The 11539-nt window shown below is 43.4% G+C and overlaps 2 protein-coding genes across 5 annotated transcripts in view; both read right to left on the bottom strand.

Annotated features, from left to right (window-relative positions):
• Positions 1-130: 130 nt before the first annotated feature.
• On the bottom strand, positions 131-7179 carry samd1a (sterile alpha motif domain containing 1a). Of its 4 annotated transcripts, none has more exons than XM_052491572.1 (7): positions 6709-7179; positions 4163-4514; positions 3501-3698; positions 3292-3376; positions 2647-2761; positions 1493-1957; positions 131-1446 (listed from the first exon to the last, which is right to left on the bottom strand). In XM_052491572.1, the coding sequence occupies exons 2-6, from the start codon at positions 4494-4496 to the stop codon at positions 1808-1810; spliced, it is 882 nt and encodes a 293-aa protein (XP_052347532.1). In that variant the 5' UTR covers positions 4497-4514; positions 6709-7179; the 3' UTR covers positions 131-1446; positions 1493-1807. The 4 variants fall into 4 exon arrangements, with proteins under 4 accessions (XP_052347532.1, XP_052347533.1, XP_052347534.1 ...); XM_052491573.1 differs by having other exon boundaries at positions 131-1423; XM_052491574.1 differs by having other exon boundaries at positions 131-1400.
• A 1299-nt stretch (positions 7180-8478) lies between these two features.
• Positions 8479-11539, bottom strand: part of prkacaa (protein kinase, cAMP-dependent, catalytic, alpha, genome duplicate a) — a 24389-nt gene continuing 21328 nt past the window's right edge. Inside the window, exons 10-11 of the mRNA XM_052491570.1 lie at positions 11390-11539; positions 8479-11046 (exon numbers count right to left, since the gene is read on the bottom strand). The exon at positions 11390-11539 is cut by the window's right edge and continues 1 nt beyond it. Coding sequence (XP_052347530.1) covers positions 10921-11046; positions 11390-11539 — 276 coding nt within the window. The 3' untranslated portion in view covers positions 8479-10920. The remainder of the gene's footprint in view (positions 11047-11389) is intronic.

Here is an 11539-nt window from a genome sequence, read left to right as displayed (position 1 = left end):
TGTTTGAAGTAAGTTGAATCTAACAGCCTTCACACTGTGTAATGGTTGGGTTTCAGCCAGTAACACTAAGCCATTAACATATCCGTCTTACCACTTATTATATACAAAGAGATAACAAATATCACACTACAAGAGTGGAAAAGACAACTTCATTTCCCCCCTGGAAACAGGGCCAACATCGCAATTAACAGTGTGACATCAAACACGTAACAGATGGAAATATGGAATGTGACGTTGTTTCAAAAGCAGAAGCCACAAGGCAAAATTAGAGACCTCATTGTAATCCTCTCAGATAACAACAATGTTGAATATGAGCAAGATGTCTACCATGTCGTGGGGAATTGTGTTGCTGTGTTAAAGTTGTAAGCAAAGAAAATGTATACACTTCCTAAAGTTATGAAGTTACATTTTTGGGTTGGATAATTTTCCCTTAAAAAAAAAAACAAGACCATAATTCAGTTGTTTCTCTCCCCTCAAACTGAAGCAGGCAGAAACATTGGGGCCTCGAGCTACGTTGGTTCTGGTCTGCCAGCCCATTTCAACTAGAATTCTGCTTCAAACGGTTTTAATTTTGTAGATGAAATCTAGGTTCATCCACAGTTAATTAAATTAGATTCATCTAAAATGTTTAGAAATGACGTGAACATAAATTAAGGGAAGAGGAATGCAGAAGGCAACCATACAAAGAACATATTATGTTGCCTTAGTTTAGCAGGTACTACATATTGCTATTTGGAAATGTTAGTGAAACAGATAACAACAGTAGTAAAACCTAGGTCAGTTCTGGTGAAGCCATGACAACATCTGGAGACTAAGCTCCATTTCCTTTGCTGGTATAATGAGAGATCACTGACCTTTGATGACCTTTGATGAATCAACAAATTCATACTGTACATTCTCAAATTAAATCAGTTCACATTGTCATCATAAAAGAAAAACAGCGTTGAGTTTCTAGATAAATGGAGGGTACCATATGACATGTCTTTACAAAAATACTGTCTGAGTAAACATTGACGAAATGCAAGAACCATATTTGCTGGAACAGATATTCCAAGTATACATGTTATTATTTTCTTGTGGAACTGACTCAGGGAGCACAGAAACCAGTCTTTTAAAGGAGGCTCCAGTGGTAGCCAAGTGTAGAGTCTGAGGAATCCAGAGAAAGTCTTTCACACTGGCTGCACTCACTGACCCGCCTCTTACAGAACAGGCAGACCTCCCCTTAGAGAACAGGCAGACCTCCCCTTAGAGAACAGGCAGACCTCCCCTTAGAGAACAGGCAGACCTCCCCTTAGAGAACAGGCAGACCTCCCCTTAGAGAACAGGCAGACCTCCCCTTAGAGAACAGGCAGACCTCCCCTTAGAGAACAGGCAGACCTCCCCTTAGAGAACAGGCAGACCTCCCCTTAGAGAACAGGCAGACCTCCCCTTAGAGAACAGGCAGACCTCCCCTTAGAGAACAGGCAGACCTCCCCTTACAGAACAGGCAGACCTCCATTTGACTTCTATAGCGTCATTAGGCAGGATCCTAACATTCCTATATGGGTTTAGAGAGGGGTCCTATAAAAGCAATACCACCAGAATGGGTCAGGTGACAGCAGTACCACTGAGAGGTGGAATGGAAGCCCACGTACACATGTTGATAATCACTGTCAAGGCCCAAGTCATGACCACGGTGTCCTTTTCCCCACACCTCCTTGAATGATTACAGAAGGTTCTAGAGATCCAGTGAACACAGTATGTGTGTATACTGTATGAATACATCTGCTACTCAGAGGAGTGTGTTGTTCTGTTCCCCCAACCGTGGTCAGAGATCATCCTCCTCATCCAGGAAGTGGGTCCTCTGCAGCATCTTCACGTGGCGCTCGTAGATCTTTAGGGCGGGCCCAAGTCTGATGGACAGGCCAGTTAACACGTCACTGCGCTGCATCAGGAGCAAGGACTTTCCATCAATTTCCTGTTGCGGGCGGAGAACAGATGGAGTGATTGAACTAACATGTAAATGTGGATTGGGGTGTGAACTAGTTACATCAAAGCAAATGCCTCCTAGTCTAGGGGGTACAGGATCTGTTGCTTTGGTTTATGGATGAGCACTTTCATATATTTTAATGAAAGCAATGCACATGTCATGTATATATTTCATGTATGCTTTCATATCATTTAATGCACATGTCATGTATATATTTCATGTATGCTTTCATATCATTTAACTTATTATTTGCCCAAGCCATTTACCCAGGTCAAGAAACAACCACCAGCCCAGGGATACTCAAATACATTTTACAAGATGGACACTTTTAGAAATCAACAGGAGGTCGGGGGCCACGAGTCTGTGTAGAATCCCGCAGGCTGCCATTAAAGTGTCACTACACTAGCCCATAGGAACTTCACTTCAAACAGATCACTAAGAATTGGATAGGTGGTACTGTAATGCAATAAGGTCAAATATTCACCTTGCCCACTGATAGGCTATGTGGAATGTTCACCATATTGATTATAATATACCCAAAACTTTCACATCTCCAGGAGTGCCTGGGGGCTGTCTCTGGCTAGGTAGAGGCTGTCTCTGGACAGGGACTCTGTCTGAGCGGTTTTCTGAGTGTACAGATACCACCCCCATGTGGCAGTTTGAGGGACTGCACTGACCTGTGTTCTGAAAGCTACAGCCTGCTCTGGAAAGCCTGCAGCAGAGATGTAGGTGGCCACATCCGCCACGCTCCACAGCAATAGGTTCTGCCTCAGCGTCTCTTTCTTCACAGAGCTATGGGGTAGAGGATGGGGAGATAGAGTGAGACACTGCAGACAAAATACAAGAAATGTGTCCTTTTGTTGACGCTGTTTCGTTTGAAGGTGCTATTTGAGGCAGTTTGTGTCCCTTGGAGATATGGATGCACATTGGTTATGTCTGTATGATGTCTACATTGAAGTGAGTTGACGGCGGAGGAGGGGAGGAAAATGTTGACTTAAGGCGTGGTGGTTGAGGGATAAGGGATAGGTATATGGGGTGGCAGGTAGCCTAGTGGTTAGAGCATTGGGCCAGTAACTGAAAGGTTGCTAGATCAAATCCCTGAGCTGACAAGGTAAAAATCGATCATTCTGTCCCTGAACAAGGCAGTTAACCCACTGTTCCTAGGCCATCATTGTAAATAAGAATTTGTTCTTAACTGACTTGCCTAGTTAAACAAAGGTTAAATTGACAAATAATAATGTAGCTGGGTGGGGGGTGTATTTTGGGGTGGGAGGGTTAACAACAGTGTAACCAACATGTAATAAGGTTAATAAGAGGCTCACATTTCTCTGTTTTTCACATCGTTCTTGACATCGTCTTGAGCCATCACGTAAGAGGCCACGTCCATCCCCTTCTTGTATTTATCACCTGTAATAAATACAGTGGCCGGTAAACGATATATATCCTAACCATCCTCACTGGGAACACGATGAAAATAGAAATATGAGAAACTAATACGAGAGACGGACATAGAATAGAGGAGAAAACCCACAGTCGTCAGAGGGAAAAGACAACGTCTTGGGCTGTCTGTCAGAACCCTTCATGGTCTCATCCACACAGTCAGGAACCAGTTGGTCAGAAGTGAGGCCATTCTCCTCCATCCTCACCCCATCCTCTCTCTCTCTCTTCACCAAGCTCTTCTGAACCCAGGGACAGGTCCCCGATGGCTGTACTATCGTCTTTAAAGCCCCTGAAGGAAAGAAAGATGCCCAGTCATACATGGGCATAAACACACACATCAGCTTGAAACTGTCTCCTGGCATTGGATGCTTACTCACTCACTATACTGTAACTCATTGCTAGTCAATACAACGCAAACCTACTCCTAAAACACGGTCTCTACCCAACGTTAAGATATTACGGCAAGCACAATTATATGTTAGTGTTTTCTCCAAAACATGTGTAACATGATAGTCTGTCCCTCACTGGGCTTGAACCAGCAATCTTCTGTTCCTAACACCACAACACACTCACAAAGCTGTTACCCATTGCTCCACAGACACCATGGCCAGTGCAGAGCAAGGGAAACAACTAGGCTACTTCTAGGTCTCAGAGTGGGTGATGTCACCACTGGGCTGTACAGCTAACTAGCTAGCCATTCCACATCGGCTACACTTATACACATAGTATGATCTGTTAACACAGCATACTAACCAGTTCCTGTGTTTCTCTGCATCCCTGAGGGCCCATGATCAGCAGGGCAGAAGGCAGAGTCACACACACAGTCATTCTGCCTGAGGGCCAGGGGACTAGAGGGGGACAGAGGGCTGGACCTCTTACTGGTCTTGCAGGTAGAGGGGCGGTCAGACACAGGGCTGTGGCCAGGGCGAGAGCCGCTGGGGGAGCAGGGGGCAGAGTAGGGGGGGGCAGCACCAGACCCCCCCTGCACAGCATCCTCACCCCCAGGAGAGGGAGAGGAGCGCTCATGGCCATCTTCATCAGCCCCCTCCTGTTCTTCCTCCTCTTCCATGGTGCTGTCTGTCTCCATTGACACTGGCAGCTCATTCTGGAACACAACCATTGCAACATAACAATTTGAAAAGATTCCCCATCCGTTGAGCTTTTTTTTGAGTGTGAAAACATTCTAATCATACTCCCCCAAAATGATCCACCCCACTTTATAGTGTGAAAAAGAAAGATCAGTTGGTTACTACATCAGTGACATTAATCAGGTGCCTAATTCACTAATAACATGCTTGAGAGTAACAGAAGGACAATTGATATTCTCAATACCCACAGGAATATTAATTCAGATCATTTTTCATAAATTAACAATACAGTGGGAGTGTCAATCTGATTGGCAGCACAATGGCTATAGGCTAGTCTACATCCTTAAGTATTGACCCGTTTCGATCAACTAGGACAACAACAGCTCTGCTGGTAGTGATAAGTACAGCAGGAGAAGCAACATAGCCTAGTCAAGGGAGGGGGAAGGGACAGCAGGCTACTGGAGGGGGAGGGAACTATTGGGGGGAGCTCCCCTTTGTAGTGTAAGTTAATGATTGGATAGAAATGTACAATGGCATTCTTTACATAACTTAAATAAACATTATTCAAATGATTTCATTTAAACTGAGTATCAGGTAAAATGAGCCATGATACCTACACATTTTCTTCTGACCTTTCGCTAGAGCCGCAGTCAGACAAACATTCATTCATTGGCCGATTTTGAACACAACTATGCCCACACCTGAAAGGAGAAACTCGCGAGCGTGCCATAAACTGTAATCAGCGGGTTGAAAATGTGTTAGAGCGCACACAGTGTGAATTAGTGCGAGTCGACTCCTGATAAAAGTAGACATGACATAAAGCCACGCTCATACAGATGTCGCAATAACCAGTCTTCATATGACCGCTGTCGACAATAATTGCCACTGGAGGCCTTGTCCCCGTAGAGCACACAGGATGTTCACTCTGTTCGGAACTACAGCTGCGCTATTCGCCACATTGTGTTCGGTATTCCAACCACAATTATTCATTCCAATATAGCTTAATATGGGCCACATATAAGTTTGTAATTGTTATTCACATATGCACACGGTTTATTGCACTCGCTTTGTCGTCAATGACTGTATATAAACGCAGAAATGAGCTTCTTCAGCCTGTGTGCGTGTCCAAAGCCACAACTAGCGGAGGCGCGAGTATGAGCGCTCAACTCAGCAGAGCCCGCCCCGCACCTCAGAGGCGCTTGAGTCAGACATTAAAGTTATTTTATTGAAGAATAGGCCAAACTACCATTCAAATATTTTGACAGTTAATCATGAGATCCGTTATTGGGATATGCAGAATATGCTATTTGTATCTGTCAATAATAGTTTTAATTAGATATATTGGCACAAAGGATAATACTTGACGCAATCTGCTACTTTTTCTTGTGAATATATAATACGCTACAAGAACAGAGCGCGGACAATGTCACCATTTTCTCCCATTTTAATACAAAAGTGCGCAATGGAGGAGTCGCACGAAAGACTTCCCACTTCAGTCAGATAGAGCGCTCCCGAATCTAGTCGGATGTGACCAATTCTAACCACGAAGCTCCCTCTATAGCAGCAATACCTTCAGTGGGGCTACTTTGACTTTGGGTCATTTTTTCCTCCGACAGACGCTCGTGAAACCCATTAAATAACGTGGCTTCATATCTAGCGGCGTGTTACTTATGAATACATCGACCGTCACCCCCTTTGTGAAATAACCCGAGCACAATGTCCCCCAATCGGTCACGCACATCCGAGGTATGACTTTCGCTTCGGCCCCCTTCACTGAAAACTGAGTTTGGGCTTGAAAAGAGCCTTCGGCTTTAGGCTGTGGTTGTTACCAATTCTGGCAATCGTGCGAGTTTTTTGTCGATTAAAGCTGTAGAGCAAACAGCGCCCGGACAAACTCACTTCTACGCACAACCTCTTTTTTGTATTATTGCAAGCGCAGCTTCCATTGTTATTGGTAGTCTATTTTTCACCTCGGTCGCGCGAGGTAGCTACAGCCGCTCCCCGTCTGCGGCAGTTTGTTTCGGTGCACTTGCATTCATCACGCCACCCCTCCCTGAATAGAGAATCCCGCTCTACAACACCATTTCCCCAGCTACACCATATGCCTGCCCACTCATTATAATAGGGAGGACGTGGGTCTGTTATCTTCTCTGGGGAAGATGGACGGTGTGTCACGGCACGGGGTCACTGAAACAGGCTGCCTTGCGTTACCTCCAAATGCTCGGTCTCATCCTGGTCAAGGGGACCTAGCGCGCTGTCCCCGTTGCTCAAATCAGAGTGGTTAGCTTCTTCCACCGCAGTTCTTTGGTCGTGTGATCATCCTTTTTCCTGCTTCTTCTGACTACTTTGGCTGCATTTCGATAGGAAATCGAGCCCTTGTAGTTAACTTTCAAGACTGTTTGCTCTTGGATCAGTTTCTCGAGTTCCTCGCTGGTTTGTTCTGGCGCTGATCCATGTCGTCTCCGGACCATTCGACAAATTCTTTCAAGGTCTGGTCTGGCTTTTCGCGACCGCAGTGAGTCAATAGTGTCCAAAATCCAATCGCGGTACATGGGTTCAGACATTCTCCTGGTTGGGGTCGTTCGTTCGTTTTTGCCTCAGTGCGTCAACCTTGTTGCGATGCGGCCCGAGTCCGGCTTTAGTGAAAAAAATTGAAACCTCGCTGTACGCTTGCGTTGTTGTGCGCTTTTAAGGTGACCCACTGGAGATAGAGCTTGATTCTACAGGATATATTTAAGGTGGTATTTCGAAGTTAGTCCTAACGAGGCGCCCAAGTGTTCATTTATCATCACTTTAAAAACAAAACATTTAACTTATAATACATTTTAGTAAAAAAAATATGTTTCATATAATATACAATGGGTGAGTCTAAGGATAAACTCACTTTTTCCCTAGGGTGTGATATTGTATGTGATAGCACTGTAGGCCTACACGATGCAGATGGATATGGGGGGACCGGCTGTTATTACCATGGCGGTAGCTGGGCCAGTCCAGACACATAGCCAGGAGCCATCTTATCAGTGAAGCTATTCTCTTCATCTTCATCCCAACTGGCATTTTCTGGATAGATGGCCAGAGGCTGAACACTCATCTGGAAGGCCCCTGAGGAAAGACAGATTGACATACATATTTGTATAGGAGGTGTAGCCCCGCCCCACACACACAGGTTGAAATCAGCTCCTTGCATTATTTGTTCATCATGGCATCCCCTCCACCAAGATGTTCCTACAAACGACCAAAATTACAGTACAAACAGCAATACATTCTGCCAACACAAACACACATTCTGTTAACAAAAAGTCAGTATGATCTACAAAATGTATTCAAAACAATTTTAATTTTAACAAGTAAAACTTTATTGGAATGATACATTTGCAAAATATGACTTTATTTTTTTAAACAACTCGTTGTGTCCTAAGGGTATCCGTCAAGTTCTCCAGAAGGTAAGATAATTAAGACTGTCAAAGGCAGATATACAGTATTGTTTCCCAGGGGGTACAATAGACTACACCATCACCGTACCCAAATCGGGAAGGAAAAGGATTCAAATGTTTGTTGAAAATACACTTAGAAAATATGAAAATTAAAGCAACTTTCTCCATGATGTAAAAAAATGGAGACGTTCAATATGAAGTATATGTCAAACTAGATAACAAAGGCAATGAAACAGAGTGAAAAGATGAACACAGTAAAGCTGATGATAGGGTTATAATGATGGGAGTGAGAGGCGGTCAGTAGAAACAGGAACAAACATTTCATAGACATGAGGTCATGGGTCAGGAAAACCAAATTACATTTTTAAAAGCAGTCACATCAGTGGTTCATGGAGCTTATCCCGCCTCTAATCACTGAGTGACATTTCCAGCACAAAACCTTAAATGTTTGCAGGACCAAAATGGTAAAAATCGTTTTCTGAACACCAATTGACCAACTTTCTAGTCCCAACTAGCCTTTGTTACATTATCACATTTCTTTAAAAAAAAAAAACATTTGAAATAGAGACATGATTGGAGAAGTGAGGTGTGCTTCAAAGGGTCCTAGCAAGGCAGTGGAGGTGACTGGATACCTGTAGCTGGTACTGATCCTCCCTTACTACTAACGATGCTTAGAAAGACCAGAGGGATGCAAAACAATGAAACAAGCAAAATATCAGTTGGTTGTGGTGTATGAATGGTTGCAAATCTCAAATAGTCATTAAAACATGTCATGGGTCTTGGACATCTTGCATTTGTTGTTTTTCGTCACATGCAAGAACTGTGATTTTTAAATTTTAAAATAAATTTCTTCTTCAAAGAGCATAAGTTTGGAAGTCTGTATCTCCACTCGATACGTTTATTTTCTTCTGTAAAGTAGCCTTCTTAGCCCACCGCTCCAGACATTCAGATGCAACCTCTAGGACTGCCAAATAATCATTTTCATCCATTTCAAATGTGAACATTCGGTAGAAATAAGCCATACAACAATAGACTTAATGACAAAACTGATTGAAGGATAAATACTGTATATTAAACACAAGAAATGCATTTGTGAGAGGTGCACAAGGTGTGGTGCCTAATGAAAGCTGGTGGGGGTCCGAATCACTCAACATTTAGTGTTTAAAGAAATTAATATAACCTTATTACCCCAAAATAAAAGCTTGTGGGAAAACAAAGCCTAGTTGAAACTCCACTAAACCATGTCAATGTGTTGCATCATCACACCTCTGTCTACAAACCAGCCATTGGTGAGATTTGGGCTGCGATTGTCTTGCATCCAAAAATATGAAATTGCAAATAAAATAATCACAGGATAGCTTTTCAAAATCCATAAATCAGATTGTTATACATTTTATCTCATGGGGAAAAGTAATTTGACAAATTTACATCCTGACTTCCAACAGTCATACATTGTGAAGGTGTCCATTTGAAGATGATGAATTCAGGGGATGTAGGAGTAAACAGGCCAGCAGCAGGTTGAACAGAGCTGGTGAATTAACATGATTAAATCAGCATTAACCGTTCACATCTAACTGAACAGTGAATTAAATGACATGATTTCTGTCAGATAAAAAGCAGGGATCCATCATACAAAAGGTGAGAGTCAGTTTGAACATGTCAGATCCCTCAGATCCCTCACCACGACCAGCTTTACTCCTTTCACATCTTTTCTTTTAAAAGTGATATTGTACAAAAATAACATACATCATTTTGCTACTTTTTCCTGCGCATTAAAAACCACCACCTTCATAGTTAACTGACAAACATGTCTGCGTAAGCAATGTCATTACCTTTGCGAATTTGGCAGAATTCATACTTGTTTGTTTATATCTGAAATCTTCATTTCGGTTTCACAGCTAAGAGACAACTTTGGGGAAAAAAAAGATGGATATTCACGTTTTTCTATAATATATCAACATGTATAAATGTGCTATGAATTAAATAAACACTAGTCAGAGAAGAGTGTGTGATCATGTTAGTCACTGCTTTTTAACCCACCCTTCAACACTAACACACAAGCACAGATTGACTTGAGGACACAATGATCCTCAAAGGGTTTTAAAATGCTCTAATAAATTCAGTTGAAGAGGAAAAGACAGACTTAATTAACATTAGAAATGCTCATGTACACAATTTCACAGGTCCCGAAAAAAAAGGTAGTAAGACCTAAATGAAGAGATAAATCATTGTTTCTCTGATCAAAAAGTGGTCAGCACTGCTTGAACTGCAAGCGATGAGAGAATCCTCTGAAACCAATAATCATGCCACAACGAGCGGACAGAAAGCGTGTGCAGAGTGTCAAGCTTTCAACTAGAAAGGGCACAAGGGCTGATGCCACCAATAGCCAAAGCTCTGCACCAATGCTTTCGACACGGTTTTGCAACCAGTTGGCATTATGATAGGCACGTCTGTTGGACTTGGTATTGCTTGGACAGATTCAGGATGGAGAGACAGAGGGGGGGGGGGGACAAGATAGGAGTGGGTGGACAATTACAAAACAAGAATGAGATGCCCTCATTCATTGAGAAGCTTGTAGAGAGGACCCACTCAGGAGGAGCCTAGATTCAGTACCAGAACATCAATGCCTCAACCTGCCTGCAATGACTCAAAATGTGTCGCTACACCTCTGCCAAGATACAAACCAACTGAAGAGAGAGGTGGTTAGCCCCTGCCCCTTCTACCCTCGCCACAAACACAAGAGGGAAAACAGGACATGGATAAGTAACAAGGTGAGAAACAATCAGAAAAGGCAACACTGCTGGCTCTTTCAGGTCTTTTCTCTCGTTCTTTTTCACTCGCTCTTCATTTGGGGGGTGGGGTTGTTACATTGTTGATGTCGTAATTACAAAATGCAAGTTAGCAGTCCAGTTTATCACCTCTCCTCCCATTTCCTTCTGTTCCTGCCTCTCTCTACATCCCTGGCTCTTTCCGCTACTCCTGGTTGGGCCTAGAACTCGGCAAACTCCTTGCCACATTTCTCTGTGAAGGAGACTCTGATTTCCTCTTCCTCATAGTCGTCAAAGTTGCTGGTGTCACCGGGGCCTTTGCACTTGGGAATAAACGGTGCCTCCACCTGAAACACAGAATACTCAGATTCTTACTACTGTAGCTTTCACAGTATCATTCCTCCTCAGTTTCTGACATATGCGGTTTGACAGTCACTGGTCATTCACTGGTTACGGACAACATGTTATTAGTCAAGTGGACCCCATTCCAACTATGTAAGACTATGTGAGTAATGCATGTGTAACATGTCTCCAAACAAGATCAAGCCAAATGGAATTAGCTCTGAATCATACTCCTTAAATCACCTCTCCCTTTCCCCAACCCATTCTCTCTGTCCCAACCAAACCTGCTTCTCTCTCCAGTGGCTATACAGTGAACAATAGAAGAGCCATGGGAGCAGGCCTTCTCACCTTCCTCTGGTAAATGGCAATCCAGTCAGTGGTGGCGAACCACTTGTGTCCCTTGATGTCGTTGACTCCGTTGCGCAGGTTGCCGAAGCGCTTGGTCAGGTCCACCTGGAGCAGGTTCCTCAGCAGGTCCTTCAGGTCCGAGCTGAAGTG

This window comes from Oncorhynchus keta, chromosome 32 (genome assembly GCF_023373465.1).
Source record: "Oncorhynchus keta strain PuntledgeMale-10-30-2019 chromosome 32, Oket_V2, whole genome shotgun sequence".
NCBI lineage: Eukaryota > Metazoa > Chordata > Actinopteri > Salmoniformes > Salmonidae > Oncorhynchus > Oncorhynchus keta.
This window is presented reverse-complemented; position numbering and strand designations above follow the sequence as displayed.